At 42.5% G+C, this 26669-nt stretch overlaps 1 protein-coding gene across 10 annotated transcripts in view; it reads right to left on the bottom strand.

Moving 5' to 3' along the window:
* Positions 1–625: 625 nt before the first annotated feature.
* Positions 626–26669, bottom strand: part of dmxl2 (Dmx-like 2) — a 55915-nt gene continuing 29871 nt past the window's right edge. For 2 of the 10 annotated variants that reach the window (XM_037791261.1, XM_037791243.1), the window contains exons 28-56: positions 25897–25994; positions 25622–25787; positions 24142–24406; positions 23835–24028; positions 23321–23716; positions 21833–22015; positions 21408–21707; positions 21122–21313; positions 20933–21009; positions 19577–19707; positions 18763–19008; positions 18298–18480; positions 17867–17950; positions 13086–13276; positions 12804–12937; positions 12602–12687; positions 12249–12450; positions 11608–11725; positions 9567–9632; positions 7999–8085; positions 7638–7759; positions 6393–6531; positions 5288–5348; positions 4996–5123; positions 4813–4890; positions 4143–4234; positions 3991–4043; positions 3678–3895; positions 626–2591 (exon numbers count right to left, since the gene is read on the bottom strand). In XM_037791261.1, coding sequence (XP_037647189.1) covers positions 2382–2591; positions 3678–3895; positions 3991–4043; positions 4143–4234; positions 4813–4890; positions 4996–5123; positions 5288–5348; positions 6393–6531; positions 7638–7759; positions 7999–8085; positions 9567–9632; positions 11608–11725; positions 12249–12450; positions 12602–12687; positions 12804–12937; positions 13086–13276; positions 17867–17950; positions 18298–18480; positions 18763–19008; positions 19577–19707; positions 20933–21009; positions 21122–21313; positions 21408–21707; positions 21833–22015; positions 23321–23716; positions 23835–24028; positions 24142–24406; positions 25622–25787; positions 25897–25994 — 4500 coding nt within the window. In that variant the 3' untranslated portion in view covers positions 626–2381. The remainder of the gene's footprint in view (positions 2592–3677; positions 3896–3990; positions 4044–4142; positions 4235–4812; positions 4891–4995; positions 5124–5287; positions 5349–6392; positions 6532–7637; positions 7760–7998; positions 8086–9566; positions 9633–11607; positions 11726–12248; positions 12451–12601; positions 12688–12803; positions 12938–13085; positions 13277–17866; positions 17951–18297; positions 18481–18762; positions 19009–19576; positions 19708–20932; positions 21010–21121; positions 21314–21407; positions 21708–21832; positions 22016–23320; positions 23717–23834; positions 24029–24141; positions 24407–25621; positions 25788–25896; positions 25995–26669) is intronic. The other 8 variants (XM_037791294.1, XM_037791286.1, XM_037791309.1 and 5 more) reach the window with 6 other exon arrangements.

A 26669-nucleotide genomic window follows, 5' to 3' on the forward strand; every position in this document is an offset into this window, starting at 1 on the left:
ATTATTATCAAATTGTCAAAGATAAATACTGCTGAATTTATATCCTATTGTACATGTGAGATTTTGGAGTTACTAACGGTGTGAAAACATTTTATCATTTTGTATGAAACAGTTCATAATTTATACAAACTGAACTTATAACTCAACTTTTTGTGGCCGTCTGTGTCGTAAGTTGTTACATTATTTAGTGCAGTGGTTCTCAACCTGGGGGTCCGAACCCCCTAAAGGGGTCACAAACTAATTTCCGGGGGTCGCCAGATGGTTGTGGAGAAAAAAATTAAATAACATATTAAAAATAAAATAACATATTCTAGATAGGGGAATGTTTTTTACATTACATCGGCTGTACCAATGGTATGATTTGCCTTGGAACCTTTAACCTTTATTACAATCATCATATACATACAGGTACATTTGCAATGTCATCGCGAACACCAATAATATCAATATTCTGGGGGGGGGTCATGACTCAAAAAGGTTGAGAACCACTGATTTAGTGTATTTGCATGACAGTTATCTTTTATGTATTTTTCTATAGATGTACATGTAATGAAGCAGCATGGTCCCTGCTGGTCGCTCATTCCTCTGGACAGAAACTTAAAAAGAAAACAACAGCGCCAAATCACCCTGATGAAATAAAAAGAATTTATTCACTTTACAAAGGTAAAACTCTGACCATGACCTGTTCTCTCACACTCCTCCAGGCTCAAGTGCCCTAGTAAGCGTCTACCCATGATATTGGCTTCTTTAGCATTATTACATGCACACACACATACACACCAGACACCAGTAGGACCATTGGTAAAACACTTAAGCTACATACAGTACACATAGTGGGCCGAAAGAGGGAGAGAAACACAAATCTCTTTAATAAATACCATACATACACTTAACAAAAGTTACAACTAATCCAGCTGGTATGATACAAACCAAAAATAAAGAAATGCTTTCATGTTTGTACAAGCTGTTGTGGTATTTCATATATATATATATTTATATAATTTATATATTAAAACTATTTCAAACATTTTAACTACTAGGCCAAATAAAGCCAGACATTCATTTGTATATAACAAGTTTCTTCTTCAATATCCTATTTATTTGAAATAAACTTTTTAGTGTCTCCAGATTTTGAGTGCAAATATCTATTCCTTATGGATGAAACAGTAAAAACAACTAGCGAGGTAACACGCACTTACATACAGTAGACTGTGTTGCACATCTCCCAGTCAGATACAGTTAAAACCCCTTACATTCCTAAAATAAAAAGGCAATAAGTTAAATAGGAATGGTCAACCAAAACAAAAACATATAAATAATTTAAATAATGCCATACAAATGAATTAAAAACAACAAACAAAAATTCAAGAATATCTTGTGCAAAACCAGAAGTGAACCTTTGTGTTTCTGCTCTGGGCGGGTGGGCATTCGGGTTTGGACCAGACAGATGGGAACATTGAAAATCACAGTCACAGGAGTAAAACACATCATCTTCCAAACAAGGAATGTTCTAGCAGTGAGTCGGCCACACAAACAGGCATTTGAGGGCAGGTGGGCGGGCAGGCGTACAGATGGTGGACACAGCAGAGTGAACACACACACACGCACACACACGCACACCGCGCCGAGCTGGGTCGAGCCCAAACCAGGAGGTGCCAGAGTGGGTGACGGGCAGCCAGTGAGAGGGGGGGTGAAGGTATTGGGGGAGGGGGTGCACCATCAACGCTTCCATAAGGGCTGAGAAAAGCCAGGCATAAAGGCAGGTGGGGGGTGTGAGAGAGAGGGGGGTAAAAACCAGTGAAACAAAATGCAGATTCCAACAACTCGATTCACACCGGAAACCACTGACTTAATAACAAACCACAGTGCTGGTTACAGTAGATGCTAAGAGATTTCAGCTGTGGGCACAAAATGACGACAGTTACACACTTTTTTAAAATTTTTGCTTGAGCACTTTTACAGAGCACTATCAATAGACCTGTGATTGCACCGCGGAACGAGAACAGGACATGCATAGCTTCCCTATGGACACACTCTAAGAGTAGAGATTCTTCAATAAAATTACAATAAATCTAGCTTTTAAAATCAAGTATGATACCTTTTGCTTGTAACGTTGCCTTCAGCCTTTTGGGGGGGGGGGTGTGAGGGGGAACAAAAATATTTGCAGCTCCGTTTTTTCCGTTGTGGGTATGATTTACGTCGACAGTAAACCCATGAACACTGCACACTCTGAAAGATTGCCAAAAGCGTGGTGATCTTTTGACCAGCTCTTCCCCCGTCAATTATTCTATGAATGCCTAGCGAGTGTTACGTTTTTAGCTTTTTGTGTTTTTTCTTTCTGTCTCTTTTCCTCTTTGGACCGTCAGACGTGGAAGAAGGCGTTACAGGATGTCGACCAAGCTGCTGGGGATGTTGTAGCGGTCGGGGATGACCCTCATCTTCAGGGTGCCGTCTGCTCCGCAGGTGAAGATGCGGTTTCCGGGCCGCGTTTCCACCTGCATCACGCCGGCGCCGATGTTGCGGAAGATGGACTGCTTGGCATGCTCGGTGCTGAAAGAGTGCATGAGCCCGTGGCCGGTTAACTTCCACACCTGGAGACGGAGAAAAGCAGAGGGAAAGAGAGACAAAACATGTTAAAGCTTCCGTAGGCAGAATGTTTTTGGCATCATTTGGCAAAAATTCCATAATAACCTTTCAGCATATTGTAATTCAAGTGTTCTGAGAGAAAACTAGACTTCTGCACCTCCTCAATGGAAAATCTAGCACAGGTCCTTTCAGAGAGAGAGCGTTCCTATTGGATGCTCATTCTACGGAAGCAGCTCTCAATCACTCGCGAACTCTGATCAAACGGTCAAACTAGGCAGCGCTGATCAAATATGAATCAATATTCCGTTACAGTAATGCCTATTTCTCGCCTCAAATGTTTCCAGAAACATCTTGTAGTGTACTGTTTAGCTGTAAAATGAGAAAGTTTGCTCCAGCTGGTGGGCGATGCTTGGTATACATGTTGGAGAGCTACAGTGGCCGACGCGAAAACGCGAATGTCCCTCTCTAGAGCCAGTTGGAGCAGAGCCAGTGTATGTGGGAAGTGAGTGGTGAAGCAAGAGAGAGAGAGAGAGAGAGAGAGCGAGCGAGCGAGCGAGCGAGAGAGAGAGAGAGAGCGAGAGAGAGCGACGTCGAGCAGCAAGTAACGTTATTGACTCCAGCCCAAGCAGGAAACTTTAACAGTGTTTGGTTTGTCCGTTCTGGGCTACTGTAGAAACATGAGAACATGGCGGAGGAGGCAAAGAGGACCTGCTTCCTAAGTAGATCATTCTAAGGTAACGAAAACACGATTTTGGTGGAAAATGTGCTGCCACTTCGTTGATTTCATCAATAAGAGCAAACTAATTACTTGCAGCAAATGTGCAGAAATAATGCTTAAAATGTAAATAAGCTATTTTAATTAAACACTCTACAACAAGCAGGGTTTAAATCAGCACCAGAAATAACATTTAAACCCTGGTGAATCAGTCTATAAATTAATTTGATAGACTATATGTAGGTATGAGGGAGGATTTTCTGATTTCATCAAGCAGGTCTGTACCTAGAATAAAACATTAATGCTCATAAGTATGACTGCAGTGTGTTTTGGCAGGTCAGTGAGTGAGTGAGTGAGCGACGGAGCGATGCGTCACCTTCATGTTGCCCTCTGCAGAGCCGGTGACGAAGAAGTCCTCGAAGGCATCCAGCGCCAGGGCCTTGATGGCTGAGTCATGGGCCTGGAAAGTGTGGAGCAGCTGCCTCTGGCGGATGTCAAACACGCACACAAAGCCCTTCCTGCCTCCGGTGATGAGCAGCTGCTGTTTAGCAGCGTACTGAAGCACAGTGGCCCCGTTCTCATGGCAGGGAAACGCTGGAGGGGGGTGGGCGGGAAGAAATGTTGAGCTGGTTCACAACTCGTTATATATACAGGGAGAATCATTAAATCAGGTGTTTGTGATTTCTTACCGTGGACCATGGTATTGCTAGGTGAAATCAGAGTATCCCACAGGCAAACATTTCTGTGGACAAAGTAAAGCAGACGTAACATTAGTGAGTCGACACCAACAGAGAGAGATTAGTGTTGGTTCAATAGATGTGTTTTCTGTGCAGACGCTGACCTGTTATCATTGGACTGTCCAGCTGTGGCGATGAGGCTGGAGGACGTGATGAAGGCGAAATCACCGCAGGTCTTAGTGTGGCACTGCCAGCTCTGTAGAAATACAAACAATACACATTCATTTTAATGATTCATATTGTGGGTTTTTTTTAGGGCTGTCATAGCAAATTTGTTTTAAAGTTTGTTTTTATCTAAGGATACCTACAAGTGCCCACTTTATGATAATCACATGCAGTTTGGGGCAAGTCATAGTCAAGTCAGCACACTGACACACTGACAGCTGTTGTTGCCTGTTGGTCTTGAGTTTGCCATGTTATGATTTGAGCATATTTTTCATGCTAAATGCAGTACCTGTGAGGGTTTCTGGACAATATTTGTTAGTGTTTTGTGTTATTAGTTGATTTCCAGCAATAAATATATAAAAACATTTGCATAAAGCAGCATATTTGCCAAATCCCATGTTGATAAGAGTATTAAATACTTAAAACAAAGCTTCCTTTATAGTGCATTTTGAACAGATAAAAAATGTACGATTAACAATGGACAATCATGCGATTAATCACGATTAACTATTTTAATCGATTGACAGCCCTATTTTTTTTGTCTAAAGAAGTGTATGTGTGTGCCGGGCTGGTGGTTAAGGAGGTGAGGGAGGTGGGGGGGGAGCTCACCAGGTAGGGTTTGGGGTTGGAGGATGTCTGGTTGACCTGCCAGAGACTGAGGAAACCCTCTCCGTCAGCAACTCCACACTACAAAACGAGCACAGAGCAATCAGAACAAGCACACCGAATAGACAAAACACAGACGTTGCAGTGTGTGTGTGTGTGCGTGTGTTAGTGTGTGTGTGTGTGAACCTTATTGCCCTGGGAGTTGAAATAGAGTCGGGTGACTCTGGCGTTGCCTGCTTGTCTGAAGCAAATGAGCTGCTGAGGTCTGTTCCATTCAAACATTCTCACACTGCCGTCCTGAGCCCCCGTCATGTCTGACGCACACACACACACACACACATAGAGAGAGAGAGAGAGAGAGAGATGGACAAAGACAGAGGGGAAAAGAGAGAGGGAGAAGGGGAGACATTAATCAAAATTAAAATGTATACTGGTGATGACCTCCTGTGCACAGTTAGGCTCCAAAGTAGATACTTACAATACTGATATATGGGATGGGATGTCATTCTCTTCACATTGTTCAGATTCCTCTTCATAATCTGAAAAACAACAATAAAAACATCCATTTATATCATTTATTACACGGCTTTGTTGAATCCTCAATTCTGATTGGCCAATCACGGCATTCTACGGTCTGTTATTTCTTTATAACAGTCCGTTGCTATGTATAACAGACCGTTGCTATGGGCACAGTTCTGATGTCGGGATTCTGGCGGACCGTTTTGTGTCAAATTATTGATTTCTTAAGTAAGTAGCTGTGTAATAAGCAGGATAATGTACAGCTAGCGGGTCATTGTTGTGAAATAAAACCCTTCAGGATGATGATCACAACAATGACTGGCTCACTGTACATTAGCCCTTATTTATCAGGAGTGTTGGATGATGTCGTACTGTGGTGGTTCTTTACTGCTGAGTAAAACAACACTACAGACTCAAAGGCCATTGAATGTCTGGAATCTTAACTAACCAGACTTCACTGAACACTGAACGAACCCACTGAACCTGTGTGACACCCTCTGTCCTGTCTCGCTTCGTGTATCACACACCACCACCACCACCACCATTTATCAACACGGCTGGGACATGGAGAACCCTGACAGCGTGTAAGTGTGATGCAAATCTGTACCTTGGGTTACCGGCTGTGAGAGTGACCGCTATCTGTGTTTATATACGTCCATCTCTGCCATACAAACACACCCGCCTCTCTGTATCAGCCGACATAGACTCAGCAGGCCAGCTGTTTAGTCGGCACAGCTCAGTTTGGCTCGACATTGATAAGAATTAAAAATACAAACATCTCCTGGAAATGTGCAGCAGGCCACAGACTGCAGAATTAAATCCAAATAGTCAATTTAAACTCTGAATCAGAAGTCTCATGTTTACATTTGGGGTTATTAAAGCTAAAACTTTACTTATGCATCTAATGCATGTTATGAAAAGAAAGACTGCAGAGTGATAGCGCATCTTCTCTGCCATCAGAACAGAGCTTAGTTTCCCCCTACTGGCTTTTACTGAGAACTGCACAGCCATCACTGCCTGCTTTGGCTGTGTTTGTGTATATCTGTGATTGTATAGACTCGTACCACACTGGCTCCCATGCTGGTCTGCCCGCTGCCGAGCCACGGCATGGATGCAGAGACCGCCATCTGTGGTGGTGCAAAGGGGGCAGAGCTCGCCTGGGCGATGTTGGTATGAGAGGAACGATGGTCGATGTCGTCAGAGCTGCAAAACAAAACACAACCAGAACCCGTCATGTTCAAAACACAGATGATGCACAAAGACTCAGTCAGCTATTTATCAGTCAGCTATTCACATACAAAACATTTTGGTCGACCAGTTACTTGCAGGGTTTCTGCAGTTAGATTTAAGACTATTTAAGATCTTTTTAACACCACATAGAAATCAATTTAATACCTCTTTTACAGATGAAAGTCTGATGGAAAACCAGTAGGGATAATATGGTCTACAATTATTTATCATTATATCACATTTTTTCCTTTACTTCCCAGCAGTATGTAATAATATTTCCTTATGATTTAATCAATTAAATTAATGTGAAATGGATCCTGAAAAGCAGCAGAAAATGCATAGATGGATTGACCAAGTAATTAATAATTAATTAAAGTTTTTGCTAAAATTGACACTTTTTTTTCTCTTTAATAACGAGTATCTGCTGATACCAAGTCCCATCTGATAATTATACGTATTTTATTTGATCGGCTTTAATTCTGCCGATACCGATTCATTAAAATATGTAGAGCTGCAACTAACGATTATTTTCATTGTCGTTTAATCTGTTGATTATTTTCTCGATCAATTGATTAGTTGTTTGGTCTATAAAATGTCATAAAATGGTGAAAAATGCCGATCAGTGTTTCCTAAAAGCCCAAGATGACGTCCTCAAATGTCTTGTTTTGTCCACAACTCAAAGATATTCAGTTTACCGTCATAGAGGAGTAAAGAAACCAGAAAATATTCACATATAAGTAGCTGGAAATAGAGAATTTTGTTTTTTTTTCCTTAAAAAATTACTCAAACTGATTAATCGATTATCAAAATAGTTGGCAATTAATTTAATAGTTGACAACTAATCGATTTATCGATTGCGGACCGGCCCCGATACTGATTCTTAGGATCGGTTCAGGACATCCCTTGTTATGTCTGGTGATTTTCTTTTGGTTTTGTATGTGTGTAACTAGAACATGCAACATTTTTGATGTTTAATAAACAGCTTTGTGACAAATATTGATGCAGAACTTGAAATGATTGAAATTGTTTCTTTGAGGACCAATGGACCAATGCCACCTACAATCTGCCCTGAATCTCACCTGCGGGACTCCTTGTCAAAGTCGTCCCCTATCCAGGTGTAGGGCTGGACAGCCACCAGAGTAGACACGTCCACCTCCTGGACGTCATGAGTGGAGGCCAACACGATCTCGTTGGAGTTAGACTGGAGCAGGAAGGAAGGAAACAGGGAGGAGAGGGACATGGAGGGAGGAAAAGACACCATTAAAGGTGGACTTTGAAATGAATTTATGTAAATATAGAGGAAGGTTCCTGGAAAGGATTATGTGATTTGGTCTTTGATCGTTGTCTCTATTTGCCCTTCACTTAGTGCCAAATCACATAGTTCTTTCCAGGAAACATCGAAGGATATGGACTCATAAAATAAAGTGCTTAATCACTTACCTTATTGATGGCAAATGCCATGATTATATCAGACTCCTTATGAATGATTTTAGCCTTGCCTCCTGGGTAGCCCAGATCTGCCTCCACCTGGAAAAGAGAACACAGATGCATCAAGGTTCAAAGGTTAAAGCTACAGTAGGGGCTCCGGGGACACTGAAGCCTATTCTTTGTAAATACTGTTTATGATCATTTTCCCTTTTATGAGGAGCAGGGCCAAAACACATCAAGTTGCTCCGACAAATATTCCCTCTACAACCACGTTCACCAGTGGAGAGGAGTAATCACATGTAAAGGTACACACTTAAATATTGACAATTTGGACTATTGAATCTGGATTCCCTGGTGACAACACCCTCCATGATTAGGAAGCCTTTTACGGCCCTGACAGTGAGCATGCAAGTTAGTAAGTCTACTGTATGAGCCGACTCTCTTACGGGCCCAGCAGAATCAGAAAAGAGTGAGAAACACAGGAAGGCGTGTTATTGGTCAGGATCGGATGTGAGTGGATGTCATAAGTGTCCCAGTGAGGCGGAAAGATTAGAGGTTAGATCTGAGCCTCAGAGCCTGATTATATGCCAGAAATATTGCCAGACTAGTCACTATCAGGCCAAGCTGGGGAGGAGACATTAAAGGAATAGTTTGGGTGTTTTTTGAAGTGGGGTTGTATGAGGTACTTATCCATAGTCAGTGTATTACCGACAGTAGATGATGGTCGGCACGCGCCCAGTTTGGAGAAACAGACAGGACTACCGACACCGGAGCAAATCAATATCTGTTTAAGTGTACGCTATATTTAGAATATTTTTATCGCTGGCTGTCTATCCATCTATATCCACTTCAAACCCATCAGACTCCATTGACAAAAACAGAAATTTTACCTCTCAAAACAGGAGAGTTGCTGGTCTACCGCTGCATCGATCGGTTAGTTTGTGCTATGTGTGACTTTGGGGAATCCGAACTAACCTTTTAAGACACCAAAGTCACACAAAAACACAAACTAACTAACCGATCGAGGCAGCGGTAGACCAGCAACTTCCATGTTCTGCGAGGTGAAATTACTGTTTTTGTCAAAGGAGTCTGGTGGCTTTGAAGAGAGCATAGATAAAGGCTTCAGTTCCTCGTCGGAAAGGGTTGTCTGAGCGGTAAAAATATTCTAAATATAGCGTACACTTAAACTGATACTGATTTTTTTTAGGTGGGCCTTTCTTTTAGGTGGCTAAAACACGTTTTTCTGTCGGCCCCGTCCACAGCAGTGCAATGCTTTGCTTCCGTGTCGGTACTCCTGTCTATTGCCGACCGTGATTTACTGTAGGTAATACACTGACTATGGAAAAGTACCTCATACAACCCCACTTCAAAAGACCCAAACTATCCCTTTAAGAGCTTCACCCAGTTTGGTGCTATCTCTAACCATAACACGCAAACCCTGTGCAAACAGGTGCACAATACATCTTTTAAAGTTGAATGTACTTCCACGCTCCTTCTAGCTTGGCTTTACAGTGACTCTTCCGGACAGACAGACGGACAGACAGAGCCAGGGCCTTGGCTGGTACAGTAAATGATACTACCTTATAGGGACTGCTTGCTCCTGCTATGCAGTTTGGGTTTATACGGTCCATATGGTTCTCTACAGACTACAAAACACAACACAACACGAACACACACAGGCAATACAGACACACCAACACGGCACGACACAAAACACATGCACAAACACAGAAAAATAAAACATGGAATGAAAAGAAAATGTAAAAAAGGTTGGCAGGATCTTTGATGTATACATGGTGATAAAATGCAAACAACTCTAAACTCCTCGTTAGCACGGAGCTACAGTCACGTAGCAGGATCAATGGAGATATGAGCTATGGATCTGAGCGCTACTGTTTAATTTGAAGTCATCTGACTACTCCATGTTGTAATAATAATAAACTATAAGCGTCTGGGACCATAATCTCTGGGATTTTTGTCTAATTTTAGACTGGCAGCTAAAGTAGCAGACTGTGATGAATGTAATGATAATGAACATTTCCAGACATAAGATGTCTGAGGAGTCAAAGCAATGATAACGACTGTAATATAAATATCAACCACAGAGATAAATGCTCAGTGAGCACTTCTCTGTGTGTTACAATGAAGATAAGGCTTTAGATACACGGGTAAGACCTGAGTATCACAGCAGGACAGTCGGTCGTTGAGGCAAAGTTTAAAGGTCTCCGATAAAAAGCTCAATAAATCATTATCTCCGAGCTTAAAGGTGCAGTGTGTAACATCTGGCGGCGTCTAGCGGTGAGGTTGCAGCATGTAGCGGAACTACGGTGGCCATAAAACGTGAGAAAAGCATGTAGAAACATGGCGGCCGGCTCTGTAAAGAGGACCGGCTCCCTATATAGATATAAAACGCTCATTCTAAGGTAACGAAAACACGATTCTTATTTTCAGGTGATTATACACTAAAGAAAACTTAGTTATGAATATTATATTCAATTTGTGCTGATAGAGCCCCTGAAATGTTATACACTGCCCCTTTAAGTGTCTTGCAAAGCAAAAGACTATGTGGGAAGTGTGTAGATTGTTTTCCATGCGTATGGGCGACCTTCTGCAGACATGCTGTGCAAAACAAATCAAAGTGAAATTAAAATATATGCTGCACTGGCCCATATATATAATGTCCCTGACTAAAATATTAGCCCCTTTTGAAACACCTGTCAAATAAACAGGTAATTTTGTATTTACTTTTTTTGCACTGTGGTTATATGATATATATTACACGTCTTAATGCAAATATTTGTACATATTTTCATATTCTGTATATTCTCATTTTCTTATTTTCGTACTTATATTTCTTTAAATATATTTATTATATTGTAGCATTATGTACATAATTTACTTGTTACATAGTCCTTTTTTTCTATTTTCTTACATTTCTTTATGTTTATACAATAGCAACTGTAACGCACCAATCTCCCCCCGGAGATTAATAAAGTATTTATGATTCTGAACAGAAAGTAACATTCTTGTTCAGGTATTTCAACAAATAACATCTTAACATACACATTACTGTGTTCTGTCTTTTAGTCACATACTTCTCAGAAGCAGAAATATTTTCTCTGAATGCTTTTTTTCAGGCTTCTAATGCATTCATCCTGACACTACTGTACATTTCTTGGCTGCAAGTCAGTTGTTTAAAGACTATTATTACGTATCTCATCAATCACCATCATCATGGGTGTCATGTGGTCACAGTCAGTCACAATAGCTATTAATCTGTCGATCCTGGCACTTTAGAGTTTAGTGACAGTAGCTCAAACCTGTCAAAAAGGTCATTTTGTTTAACAGATCGGTTTTAAACCTCTAGCAGTTAAATGTGACACAGACCCACTTTTAAAAATGTAATTTTCAAGATAATATAGTCATATATTTGGGCCAATACAGTCATTGTGTTAGGGGAAGTGAGCAAAATTAAAATAAAAAAAGTAAAATTCAAACATTCTGGTGTGAACTAATATGACTTGTTAAATAAAATAATGGTGGGTTTAATAATCACAGCTAATGAACACCAAACTAGAAAAATAACATGGAGATATGTTTATATTCATGTGGGCCGCTGACCTCACTCTGCTTCCTCTTCTTAGTGAAGATGTAACGGATCAACGTCTCCTGAAGAACCTCCTGTTTGACCAGGAAATGCCAGAGACGTCGGGCTGGAAAGGACTGATGGTTCTTTGTCCTGAGAGAAAATACATGGACAAAAACCAGTTGGTCACATATGAGTGCATCCACTAAGGGGTCTTATGTCACGGTTTATTTTCAAGAGACGACATGTATGACTGGAATTTGTTCTATGTTGTGTGAAACGCATGTACGCGTTATCGATTTGGAAAGGACAAATAAAACCAGAATGATTTTAATACTGTAGTTTCCCTTCCTCTGTATTATCCAATATAATCCAACTACTTCAACCATGTGGACATCTATAATTGATCTTTGTGTAAGTGATCAGTTGAATCTTGGTGGGTTCCTGAGCTAAACTAATGTCCTTTTGGTATATGAGTTAGTTTGTGTTAGTATTGCAGTACTAGTATGTATTTCATTTCTTGTCATTCACTCTTACTAAAGTTGTTAAGTGTTGATGTTAGGATTGGATCTATTCTGAAGTAAAAACAAAATGTAGATGTTGTTGTTTTCTCCCCCAGCCCCAGTGTGTGAGTGTCTCTATATTGTTGCATACTGTATTATGATTTAATACTCACTTGAAGGGTGTGTTGTCTGGCTCCAGCATGGCCTTGTGTCGCAGTATAGCAGGGCCTCCTCCTGCGCTGAGGTCAGTCGGGAACGTGTTGATGTAGTTGGGAGGCGGGCCGTCAAACTTATTCATTCGCTCCAGCAGAAGCTGCTCCCAGTTCTCTAAAGTCTTCAACACGGCGTTGCTGAGAGGGGAGACGACTGGCAGGTCTGGGACACAAACACATATACATATACAGTAGATATACAGTATATACACCAATGAATAGTTTATCTATGTACATCTATTCAAATTATACTCAAAAGTCTTCATAAAGAATAAATCTTGGTGTTTAGGATTAATGAGGCGGTGAGTGTGTACCTGTGCAGTCGAGGCCAGTGAGAGGGAGGAAGTTCTTGACGTTGTGATGAGCCAGTTTGACCATCACCAGGCGGATCAGAGCCCAGCTACATACACCACACACACACACACACACACACACAGACAGACATGCAGTGAGTTGAAAATCTGAAGCAAAGGCTCCAAATTATGCATCAGAAAAACAAAAGCGGGTGAGGCTCACCTGTAGGAGTTGGGGTCAGAGTGCTGCGTCATCTGTGTGTCAGAAAGGAAGGCGTCGTCATCGTCTTCATCGTCCTCCGCGCCGCTTTCGTCTGAGTCACACAGAGCGTTGCTGTCCGACAGCGGCAGGAAGGGCTGAGAAAAAAGGATGGAGGAGGAAAAAGCAAATGAAGAAGGCAGATGAGGGAGGGAGAGATCGAGGAAGAACTTTTTAATAACCTGAAGACTATGAGTCACAGATCTCATTAGTCCATTCCACATAATGTGGAATTTAACGCCTTACTTTGGCCACAAAGTAGTCCCACATGCTCAGCTCCGGGGGGATGAACTTCTCCCTGTATGCGGGTCTCTCCGTGGGAACAGGAGGCGGGGCGGCCGGCGTCTCCTTCACGGGGCGTCCAGGAACGAGCATCCTCATGTTGAACCTGCGTCTGTATCGATCCACATCCTCCGCTGGGGGCTGAGGGGGAGCCGCTGGGGGAGGAAAAGAACGAAGAGGTGGTATCTATCAAACAGTGAGCTCTGATGAAGTCAGTTTGTGCTGCAGGTTTGTACAAATGATGAGGATGAGCTGAGACTCAGCATCATTTTATAGCCAAAAGAAATAGATCAGGAGGAAATGAACTGCACCCACACACTCTACTAAGAGCTCAGTATACTCTATACTGTATTATAAACTTTGAACATTAAAGGTGCTATTGATAACACTGATGTCATTCAGCCGCTAGATGTCGTTGCCAGGCACTTACCGTCAATCTCAGCCATTTATCTGTTTTATTCCACACTAACTGACGACCCAGAGATACCAACGTCGTTTTAGTATTGGCTCACAAGCCTTGTTAGTAGTGTGAATTAAATGTTAGATATCTTCCACAGAGAGACAAAAAAATAATTTTGGACCCGTCAAAATTTCTAAAATAAGACAACAGGGCTGGGCGATATGGCCAAAATCTTCTATCACGATATGGTTTGTTTCATATCTCGATGACGATATATACTGGAAAAAAAAAAGTTTGGAAACTTGTGTTTGGTGGATTATTTCTCTGTTGTTACAATACTAATTTACAATACTAAATCTACATTGTATTTTACATCGTTGGAAAGCCTGTTTATTTACCTTCACAATGATGTCCAACTTGTAAGGATCATGCATTTGTGGGATGAGCAGCACAGCTGATTATGTGGGGAGCGCCCAAGAAAAATTTGCTAAAATGCTCTGCCAATGGTAAACAGTGTATTCTCATAAGGTTACCAGGAAGCCTGCAATGACTGCCCTTCACCGTCAGGCCCGTTTGCGCTGGTGTCGACAACACAGACAATGGAACCTGAACATGTGGGGGAATGTCATGTTCAGTGATGAGTCCAGGTTCTGTCAGCGAAAGTTGGATGGCAGGGTGAAAGTATGGAGACGACGTGGAGAACACTATGCTGATTGTTGAACTGATCGAGTAACAGCTTTTGGTGGGGGCAGTGTCATGGTGTGGGGGGGGGGGGGGGCATCTCCCTCACTGGCAAAACAAGGCTTGTCATCATTGAAGGCCATCTCAATGCAGTGAGATATCGGGATGAGATTCTGCAGCCAGTGGCGATCCCATATCTCCACAATCTGGCACCTAACTTCATCCTCCAAGATGACAACGCTCGCCCCCACAGAGCCAGGGTTATCACAGACTACCTCCACAATGTGGGAGTAGAGAGAATGGAACGGCCTAGAGTCCAGACCTCAACCCAATTCAACACTTGTGTGATCAGCTTGGGAGTGCTGTACGTGTTAGAGTGACCAACACAACCACGCTGGCTGACCTGCAATGAATCCTGGTTGAGGAATGGAACGCCATCCTACAGCAACGTGTGACCAGGTTGGTGACCAGCATGAGGAGGAGGTGCCAGGCTGTTGTGGCTGCGTATGGATCTTCCACCGCTACTGAGGCTCCTGACAGTGTATTAAATGAATAAAGTGTAAAATTGCCAATATGTCTTGTTTGTTCCTTGTTACTGATAGAGAGTTCAATCATCCAATCCACCAAACAACTCAAAACAAGAGTCAATACCAACAGGAGAATACACTGTTTACCATTGGCAGAGCATTTTGGCAAATTTTTCTTGGGCGCTACCCACATAATCAGCTGTGCTGCTCATCCCACAAATGCATGATCCTTACAAGTTGGACATCATTGCGAAGGTAAATAAACAGGCTTTCTAACAATGTAAAATACAATGACCAATTACCCTTGTAACAACAGAGAAATAATCGACCAAACACAAGTTTCCAAACTTTGTTTTTCCAGTTTATATCACGATATAGCATGGTCTCTGTAATTCGATAAATAAACAGTCTATATGAAATAACCACATGGTAAAGCCTATTTTTGTATACTCCTGTGTGAATTACATACTGAGTATTTTCTCATTTTAAGAACTTGAGTGCAAAATGAAGATAACAGTTTTAAGTAGGGCTGTCAAAGTTAACGTTAATAACGTGTCAACGCAAATTTGTTTTAACGCCCCTAATTTCTTTAACGCAACTGAAGCGGACTCAGTTTTTAATTCTTAGTGAAGATACTGGCATCATATGTCATATACTGTATGTCATAATAGCTTGTTGCAGTTAAATAACGCTCAAAACGTACGCTAAATTTTGGCAAGGAAAAACTGGCATGGTCATTTTCAAAGGGGTCCCTTGACCTCTGACCTCCAGATATGTGAATGAAAATAGGTTCTATGGGTACCCACGAGTCTCCCCTTTACAGACATGCCCACTTTATGATAATCACATGCAGTTTGGGGCAAGTCATAGTCAAGTCAGCACACTGACACACTGACAACTGTTGTTGCCGTTGGGCTTGATTTTGCCATGTTATGATCTGAGCATATTTTTTATGCTACATGCAGTACCTGTAAGGGTTTCTGGACAATATTTGTGTGTTGTTAATTGATTTCCAATAACAAATGTATACATACATTAGCATAAAGCAGCATATTTGCCCACTCCCTTGTTGATAAGAGTAGTAAATTACTTGACAAATCTCACTTTAAGGTTCATTTTGAACAGAGGAAATATGCGTGATTAATTTGTGATTAATCGATTGACAGAAATGATATAGAAAAATATATGCAACATTTGTCATATTGCCCAGCCCTAATTCACAATCATATTAACGTTTTCCAGGAAAAGCCATACTTGTATTCAGCACCTTTCTAAAAGCTCTGTGGTTGTATTATTCTTTTTTTTAAATATTTGTCTACATAAAAATGTTATCAATAAGACCTTTAATCTTAATCTTGTCTACAATATAACTTTTATATTTTATGACTTTGATGAGTCGTAGCACACAACAGAAAAACCGACACATTCAGAAAAGAGACACAAATGCACACAAACAAACAAACGTTTAGGGCAAGACACGCTACGTTGTTGTGCACAAACCTGCACCATTATCCTGGGTGACTATCTCTGGCATCGCACCAGACAAAACAAGACAAGACACAAACCAGAGTTGACAGTGCAGTTAGACACACACACACACACACAGATACTCCACAGACACATTACATAATTGAGTCAGTGTGTGTTTGATGTAGAGCGGTGGCGCAGAACACACAGAAAACACGTCAAACAACGATGGCAGATCTGTTGAGCAGTCATGTGCTAAGCGTTTTCTGGCTGAGGGGAGGCAAACACGATGAGGTCGGTGACTGTTTACTTTGTTTTAAAATGAGCGTTAATTGGAATATGAGGTAAGAGATGTGTATGGCTGTGTGTTTGAGACATGCATGTCTTTTTGCTGGGGCACTCCGGTTTTAACATTTAGCAAAGTGATATCCTGTCAACAGACTGACATTTAAGATCCTCTAAGCAGCTCTTCACACGGCTCTTGGCTGCTCTTGAGAGCTATCTCAGACTCCACAGTGATGTTGAGTCTAAATGCCAGCCCATATCTTCCTCCCCCACTAATACAATGTGAGCACAGATACTTTGGCCTCATGAATATGAATGAACGGTCAAGTTCAACAGCACAGCTACTCAGGAAAGGGCTTCATTTCTACAAATCTGAAGCAGACAAACAGCTGAATCAAGTCACACAAGAGCTGCTACCACTCTATGATGTAGTTGTTACCTCTACAGTACTACAAACTACTGATCTACAGTAACGGGTCCATTCACAATCTTTCTTTTTAAACATTTAATGCTACAAAAACTGGACAAGACAGAGCTGGTTGTGCAGTTCCAGCTCTACAGTTTGGGAGAGCCGGTGCGAAAGTAACGCTTTTCAGACAGACGTTATTTTAAAAGATAATGTTTCAGACAGAAACACATATTCGTTGTGATTAACTCGCACATGTGTTCTATCTACAGGTGTTGTATTGTACAATTTTGGAACGAGTTTGGTATAATTTGATTTTGAATGGATGTTGCGCATTGTTACTTTCATCAGTCGGGACGAAACCCAACGGTATAAACTTGAATTGTTTATGTTTGACAATGTCCTTGTTAATATTTGATTGCAAACATATTATGTCCTTTATCTTAATAAAACATGATTACATTTCATCCAACAGTATAAACAGTATAACTGTTAAAGAAAATTGAACAGTACAAGAGTGATTCAGACTCAGACAACTTTATTGATAATAACAAGGGCTGTCAAAGTTAATGCGTTAACGCAAATTCTCCTTAACGGCACTAATTTCTTTAACGCATTAACGCAACCTGCGATTTTTAGGTTGTAACGGGCTCAGTTTTAAAGCTAAATTTTGGTGAGGAAAAATGGTCATGGCCATTTTCAAAGGGGTCCCTTGACCTCTGACCTCAAGGTATGTGAATGAAAATGGGTTCTATGTGTACCCACGAGTCTCTCCTTTACAGACATGCCCACTTTATGATAATCACATGCAGTTTTGAGGCAAGTCATAGTCAAGTCAGCACACTGACACACTGACAGCTGTTGCTGCCTGTTGGGCTTTCGATCTTTGTTACTTTCGTCCTGATTACTTTCGTCCCACTTTACTCTTACACCGGCTCTCCTCTAGTATATCATTGTCTAATAACCTCTCAAGGTGTACCTGGTTTAGTCTCAGATTCAGATTTAGTCTGAGAAGGCGGCTCAGCCTTGGCCTCTGAACACTCCTTGCTAGGCCCAGCTGTTGCTTCGGTGGCACAACAGGAATGACACAATGAGATGAGCAGAGAGGACGTCACAACATGTACGTGCAATGCGGTACACACACACACACACACACACACACACTCACACAGACACACACACACACACACACACACACACACAGCTGCTGGCTTATCATAACACTGAACACAGATGACAATGTCTTCATAGCACTAGTGAGCTTTGCTGTTTGTTATGGGGCATTCAGTAGTAGCTGCACGAGAGAGAGAGAGGGTAAGTTCAAGCATCCGCAACAATGCAAACCTGTACGAGTACCATGCACTGCAATCCTGCAAACCAGCACTGCAATCCACCAGCTCAGTTACTCACAGCTGGCCTTAGTTGCTGGTGCCACAGCGCCCAACCCCTCTCCCCTTGAAACGGGAGGAGGGGGGCGTTTGGGGCGCTGGGGGTCAGTGGGGATGGGAGAGGGGTTTGGGGTGAGGCTGCTCTGCTCGGGTCTTCCTGCCTCTTGAGAGTCCTCTGGCCTGGCTGCCTCAAAATCAGCTGGCACTGGGACACAGGGCAGAGGACACACTCACACAAGACACCACACAGCAGCAGCAGCAGCATCACTACTAGGTGTTTGTGACTATGAAGACAGGCCTGAGGGATGGAAGCATCGCCTCAGATCAGAGAGAAGTCAGGATGTAGAGAGTCAACAGGTGAAGCAGAAGAGGACAACGGCAAGTAAAGAGTACAGGGACAGATTATGAGGAAGACAAAAGACAATGATGACGCTGATGATGGAAATAAAAAGGTAATTACTGTAACACAATAATAATAATAATCTACCTGGTGCGGCCTCGGGCCTCTTTGGCTTAATAACGAGTTTGGCCCCTCCCCCAAAGACGGCGGCCCACATGCGGTTGTTGAGGGGGTGCGCTGCCAGGCGGAAGAGCTCGTTGCTGCTGTGGGTGCCCAGGCCGTGAATGAGCAGAGCGAGATAAACAGCCATGACCCCCTCACACAGCAGCACGTTGAGCCTCGGCTGGTCTTCCTCTCTGGCAGACGCCAACAGAGAAATCAGGGACGTCACACCTGCAGAGACAGCACACACACACACACACACACACACACACACACACACACACACACACACACACACACACACACAACATGGCATTTGAGTAAAAGATTAACCTGTAAAAAAAAGTTCCACAGCAGAACATCTCTGCACAATACAGAACCCATTTATGAAACATTTGCATGATGGCGTGATCGGTCTCTGTCTTTCCGTTTCCTTCCCAGAGGCCATGAAGCTCCTATTATAGAACACCATCTGCCTCTCTGCATAAACACAGACGGCCTGCTCTGCTCTTCCTCTCCTTCTGCTTTTCATATCCTCTCTGAATCATCCTCTTTGATGCTCTCACATATGCCAATTTCCCTTCTCTATGCATTCTGGAATACGATCTAACTTCGCTTCAATCTCATTAAAACTATTCTTTAGAGTATTAAGAGCAAGACGTTAATGAATAGCCATCCCCTGATAGCAAAGTTGACCATGATAAAAAATAATCTGTCTTATTTTCTGCCTTTAGTAAAGAGTGTAACTGAATCTAACCCCCAAACATGCCAGTGGTTGGTAAAGCAAGGACTTTGTTACCTGGCCACTGTGCAGGAGCGGAGTTGGGAGTGATATGTTCTTCGATGCTTTCTGTGCGGAGTCGTTTCCTCTCACTGAGCAGCAGGCCCTGGTACACCATCCCTGTAAACTGGTTGGCCTCTGCCTGGCTGCTGCAAAGCCAACAACAGAGAGGTTAACCGTGAGTCACAACCACACAACACATTTAGGAAACACGCTTATTGGCTTTCTTTCTTTCCAAGAATCTCTTGTTTGTGTCTCCTGTCTGAGCTAGAGGCAGGGTGTGGTTAGCTAAGCTTAGGATCAAGAGCAAATTTCACAACATGTTTATCTACTACTTTAAAGGCAGAATGAGTAGGCTTTTTCTAATGCTGTGTTCACACTAAGAGCGACACAGCATCAGGCTACAAGTCATTTTCAATGGAAGCCGGTGACATGAAGCTACAAACTGACGCCCGACACTAGTCGCTGCGTGATGTGCTACAAAATAAGGTTGAGCTGGTCTCAACTTTTTTCAGCGCTCCAATAACGCGGTAAAGCTCAAACCAATCATATGTTTTTGTTTCATGCTTTTTTTGTTCCATCTAAAAAAATGCAGTTATGGTACATGTCCACAGAGGCGTTTTTTTATCGTGAGGGATTGCCTCGCTTCCCAGCATTGGACGCTTGATGGGCTGCTACTAGGCACAAGGCACCTGATTGGATGAACACTTTCCCTTGTGGGCTGCTGCTCCCAGCTTTCAAACCGGAACCAACATGGTGGCTCGTTTGGACACTTTCTACAGTTCACCAAATGTGTTTTTGAAAACATTTTATGCGGGAAATAAGCTATGCAGTTGCTGAATCTGTCTTTATTTTGGATCGACAACGACAGTTTCCAGAGGCTTGGACGCCCCCTGATTTGCATAAAGTAGCCTAGACCTCAACTCTCGAATTGTGCCGCCACGCTACCAGAATGCATTGCACGGCTGCTTACATAGACAATGAATGGGAAGCGTGGAAAGGACGGAGGCTATAGACAAGTACCGTTAGCCAGTTTCCAGTGCTATTTAACGATATAGCTACGTCAACAAGCGCTTGAGTAACATTTCAACGGCGACTTGGTGACAACGTAGCTGGCCGTTTTGTTGCTTTTGTCGCTTTGAATGTTGTGTTTACAAACCGCAACCGACAAATCCTCCTCATCCTGCTTTTAACTTACAATAATGCGGTCTTGGAGGAAAAAAAAGGATGCAGTGAGAGTGAACTTTGAGGAATGAACTGTGAAACCAACACACACCAAAAATAAAAGCACTTATGGTGTTGTAGAGATATTTTTGTTTTCAGGAAGTGAAAAGGGAAAAGGGAAATGAAATCTTGCAGAGACTGTTGGGTTACCTGTAGCTGTGGCTGTCACACAGCGCCTGATAGATGCAGGCAGACAAAGATGCTGCTAGTGTGTGCAGAGCGTTCACCTGGAAGTGAAAAACAGACACATTTAACTTATTAAACATCAAAATGAACGACTTCAGATGAAAAAAGGCTGCAGACTCTATATAACGTTAGATTCTATATTTGAGTTCCGACCCGATCGTCCATGATGTCGGGATGCGGCGTAGTCTCCATGAGGGTGATGGTGTGGAGGATGTCGTGAATGTGGTTGCTGAGGTGGAGAACAGGATTGGCTATGACCGTCTTGGTGGGGGCGATGCAGGCTGACAGCAGGGGCAGTGTAGTGGGTAGAGGAAGAGGAGACTGCAGCTGCTTCACTGTGGTCTCCTACACAGTGACACAGGAAGATTTGCTTTTACTGAAGGGAGACTGTTCTGCATTAATCCAGTAGAAGTATATAATGTGCTTCTGAGTGCGTTACCTGCTGGCTCTCCTGCAGGAGGAACAGGAGCTCCATGCGGACCGAGGTGACTCCTCCTCCCTTGGCGCCGTGAAGGCTGCAGTAGGACAGAAACACCCTCAGCAGCGCCTGGTTCTTCCTCAGCCACGCCTTGCGCCTCTCAGAGTGCTGCTGCTTGGCCTGAAGGCGACGGCGCTCCATCTGGTGGCGCTCGTAGGCCCCGGCCTCCGTACGCTCCGTAAAGGCGTTGTCTGATATGTCCACTGATGCTGTACGCTCCCTCCAGCGCTCCACCTCTGAATCCTCCTCCTTCCCCTCCACCTTTGTGATAGCAATGTTGAATAACCATTGTCAACCAGGAAGGAAAGAAAACAAACACTTTTGCTAATATCTAGTGACGCACAAGTGAATATAAAGTTGCACAGACTGCATCAAATATCATCTACCTTGTAGTTGCAGATGGTGTGCATGGCTGCGATCTCCTTCTCCAGCCAACTGTAGAGCTGAAAGCGGAGCTTCCCTCCGTCCACCTCGAAGCCCGTGGCCAGCGTACGCAGCTCAGTCATCAGGATCTTCAGACAGGCACGGAACTTCAGCTGCTCCGCTATCACGTCCACCTCGGACTCACCCTGAAATGCATGAGAGTGAGTTATGTTTTATTAACATAGTGAGGCTTTATATTGCAAATTATTAATGTGAATTCCATTAAGAACCGTAACAGAAGACCTCAGGATGGGTCATATCTATGGCAACGTATCATTTCCTAAAACAATTTACTTTCTTTTGTCTGAGATGTTAAATACAAACGAGTTTCATTTGAATGCAAAACCCCTAGCATAGAAACTGCCTTAGGCCAACATTTGTCTTCACATGACATCAAAATGACGTTTGTGTGTTTGCTGTTCTGGTTAAGGAGAGATCAATCTTGGAACCCATCAACTGATGACAGATAATCCTCTGGGGGGCAAGGGGCTATATTTCTGGGGTTCAAGTGTAGCCAGATATCCGGGCTGCCAAGACTTCCTTTTCCGTGAACTGCTCATTGTGTACGGTCCGATTAGCAATTTGAGATGCGAGACTGGAGTTGCGAGACGATGTAACTGGATTGTTTCAAAAGTAGTCAGTTTACGAGCTAATTTTAAACCAATAAAAAGCTAAATCATCATTACATGATAGCCAGTGGGTTCCAAGATTGCATTTCGGCCAAAGCGTTCCGCCTCTTTTGACTGTTTACCTGCATTCAACCAAAGCCTGCTCGAACATGATTGATCGATACTACTCTACAAACGGAAACCAGAATGCTTCCGATGCTGAAATCTTGTCCCGTTTCACAGTGGGTAGAGTGGTCGTCCTTTAATCAAAAGGTTGGAGGTTTGATCCCCTGCTCCTACTGTCTACATTTTGAACTGTCCTTGAGCAAGACACTGAACCCCAAATTGTTCCCCGGGTGCTTTACAGCAGCTCACTGCTCCTACAATGCTTAGGATGAGTTAAATGCAGAGGTCAAATTTGATGTATGTACCTGTATGTTTATGATAATTGTAATAAAGTTTAAGTTTTATAAATTAAAACTAAACATAACACTTTTTTTTAATATTTTGAACTAGAATTACGGCCACACGGTCAGACGTTTGGGTGAAATGGTCCTAATTAGCAAATTAATTCTTGAGTTATGGCCAAAATGATCTTGACCTTTTATGACCAAATTCTAATCAATTCATCGCTGAGTCCAAGCGGACATTTGTGCCAAATTTGAAGAAATTCCCTCCAAGTGTTCCTGAGATATCATGGCTGACAGCCGACGCACAACCCGAAAAATGCCTTCGGTTGTCGTCGGCGCGAAGGCATAAAAGAAAACTCTTTAATGTTTATAATAATGTATAATAATCATCCGATCCTATAAACATTCCAGTCATAGTTCTAGTGGATTCTACCTGCGAGTCGTCTCTCTGCATTTTGGGGCCGTCGCTCTCCGAGCCTCCGTCTGCGGTCTCAGCCTCTGGTTTCTTCATGGTCAGACCGTCATCATCATCATCATCATCTTCATCCTCGTCCTTGTCCGCTTCCCAGTCCAGCTTCAGATCGTCGTCCTCCACCTTCACCAAAGGCTGGCTCCAGTCCAACCCCCCAGCACTGCCGTCTCCTCCCCAGGCGTGGGCCGGCGGTGCAGGGGAGCCCCAGTCCACGCCTCCCTGGGTGCCGTTCTCCAGCGGTTTGGTCGAGTTCACGTTGGCCTTGGATGAAGCTTTGCTGAGAGGAGAGGAGCCTGATTTCTTGGTGACTTTGGGAATCTTGGAGAGCACTTCCAGAGCCAGAACAGGGCAGCCCACCTGCAGAAGATTGATATGATTAAAACCATTCTATCAGTCTGTAAAACAACTGCAATAGGAGAGGTAGATAAATAAGAACGGTATTGGAGTGAGTGGCTCGTATTAATGATGAGCCCACCTTGAAGTGAGCGTTGGCGGTGGTGAAGAAGAGTTTGCGCTCTATAAGGTTGATCTCATCAGCGTTGTTCTTCTCAGCAGTGAGGCCCACGGTCGACTCTGGATTTCCAAAGTGGCGGCGGATGATCAACGGGTGTGTCCTCAGGTAGTTATAGAAACTAAACACCACGGGGTTGCAAGCTTTCACCATCACATCTAACAGAGGGATGAAGAGAGGGAGAGAAAGAGGATTTAAGCATAGCACACAATGCAAAGATGTTTTAGTGGCTCATGCTGTGTAACACTAAAATGTTTGCAACCAAACTGACCGGGGTTCTCATCATCCTCTTTGGGGATTCGTTCCAACAGCGTGTCCAGAGCTCGCGTGTAATCCTTCATGATCCAGTAGGCTATGCTGCGGAGGAACGGGTCAGGGTGCAGTCTGGAGCAGTGGTAGCCACCTCCGTCCTTGTTACAGCCCAGGACCTTCTCATACAGGAGGCCCTGGCAGGTGGATGAGTTCTCAAAGTCGGCCTCATACAGCCTCGCTACTATCATGGCTAACTGGAGATCCTCCATCTTCTCCAACAACACCTACGCAACATGGAACAGCAGAGGAAAAGTGAGACTGACTGGGTTAAAACTGCAGTAAGAAAATGTAAGCAATTATTATAGCTGCTGTTCACTTTGAGCAAATATGATAAAAGTTATTTTTATAAAATGTCACTATATCCTGTCAGTAGTGCATGAGACAGATAATCTGTGAAAAATGAATGTTCCTCTGTGTCATCCTGTGCTCCTAATGGCATTTGCAAGATTTCCTGAAGGAAAACAACCAATCAGAGCCGAGCAATCTCTACAGCAGGCGTCAATCCCTGTTTGTGAAACTCGCGAACTCCGATCAAGCGGTCAAATTAGGCAGCCCTGATCAAATATGAATCAATATTCTGTTACTGTAATGCCTATTTCTCTCCTCAAATGTTTCCAGAAACATCTTGTAGTGTACTGTTTAGCTGTAAAATAAGAAAGTTTGCTCCTACCGGTGGGCGGTGCTTGGTATTGGCTCAACTGTTTTCATAATGGCCAGGTCACAAACTTTCTAATTTTACAGATACACAGTACACTAAAATATGTTTCTGGAAATATTTGAGGCAAGAAATTTGATCGGCGCTGCCTAGTTTGACCGTTTGATCAGAGTTCGTGAGCTTCACGAGCAGTCATTGACAGTTGCTGTAGAGACCCCTCAGGTCTGATTGGTTGTTTTCTTTTGGGCACGGTGAAATTTTGCAGACATCATTTTTTTAAGATTACCTGTCTCATGTACTACTGTCAGGATATAGTGATAGTTTTATAAAAATAACTCTTATCATATTTACTAACATTTAGTAACTGCAGCTTTAAAGCACAGAAAATTAAGACATTTTGACGTAGTAATTTCCACTGCAACCGATACATAAAGCTGAAGCATGCAAAGCTCACACTTCTATTTCTTTTTTTGGCTATCTGCATATTTTGATTGTGCGGTGTGAAAACCCTGTTCAAGGAAAACTAGCAGGCTTTTTATGCATCTTATCAGTGTCATTTAGACTTCTCTCATGTGATTAAAAGGCTGCAGAATATACAGCTCTCCAAGCAAACACAGTATAGAGATGTAGTGATTTGACTCTCATATAAACACACCTTCACACTCATATTTCCATAAAACAAGGCTATGCCAATGAAGTGTTGGAGCAGACTCAACAGTAAAAAGCTGTGTCTGTGTATCTGGGTGCTGTTGAGTGTAAAAGTGTGTGTATGTGTTGTTCCCACCTCTATGGCGTCTTTGAGAGATCCAGCCAGCAGGAAAAAGGCAGCGGACTGTTCAAAGCGCTGCTTTCCCAGCAGGGAGAAAGCATTTTTCAGAGCGGCCTTCCTCCAGCGGTCTTCAGTGAAGTTGTTCTTGAAGAACTTAGTCATCTTCTCATCGTGCTGAGACCTGAGAGAATAAATCCAGACACATCTCAGCATCCCGTAAAAGGTTTTGTGATTAAAATTAAACAGTAACTCTATTAAAAATAATTATGTGTTCAGAAGCGATGTCCTACCTGAAGAGCCCCCAGAGGACAGCTTTCTTCTTCATGGCCAGAAAGAACAGAGCGGCGTCTAAAGGGTCGTTTTGTCTCTGGAACGCAGCTTTACCCACCTGATCACACACAACCGCCACAGTTACTGAATCAATAATTACAGTTTTCACTTATTTGCTGGAATGATGTTAAATGCACTTCAAAGACAACACAGGAATCAAAATAGTCATTGCAGATCGTCACACACGTCAGTACAAACGCTCCCCTTATTTAGCTACTCTTAAAGACCAATCCACATTAACTATTAGCTTTGTAGCTTTATCTTGGAAAAAAATTGGATGTAGCTTTGATACATGTATAGTTGAATGAGATGGCATCTTGTATTATATTGGAGAGACTGACTTACATAATAAGAGGAAAAGCAGGAGAATTTCAAAAAGTGTGTTTCTTGAAGTTTCTTGGATGTCAGTCATTTTGACTTTGCTTCGTGTTGTTGAGTGCTTTTACGTTGTTGTTGTTGTTCTTGTTGTTTTTTGTTTTTCCTTATCTGATGGTTTTTATTTTATGTGAAATATGTTAAATGTTTCTTTTCTTTTGATGACTACAAAAATAATGACTACATGTTTCATTTTTAAATTATATTATCATATTTGTCTATTTGCGTGTATGAAATATATGCAAAATTCAGTAACAATATTGTTTAAAAAAAACTATTAGCTTTGCTTTGTGCTTTACAATAATCAGGTGCTTATCATTATAAAAATCAAACCACAATTTCATCATTCTAATATGTT

The sequence above is a fragment of the Sebastes umbrosus genome, chromosome 2, assembly GCF_015220745.1.
Source record: "Sebastes umbrosus isolate fSebUmb1 chromosome 2, fSebUmb1.pri, whole genome shotgun sequence".
In the NCBI taxonomy this organism is placed as follows: Eukaryota; Metazoa; Chordata; class Actinopteri; order Perciformes; family Sebastidae; genus Sebastes; species Sebastes umbrosus.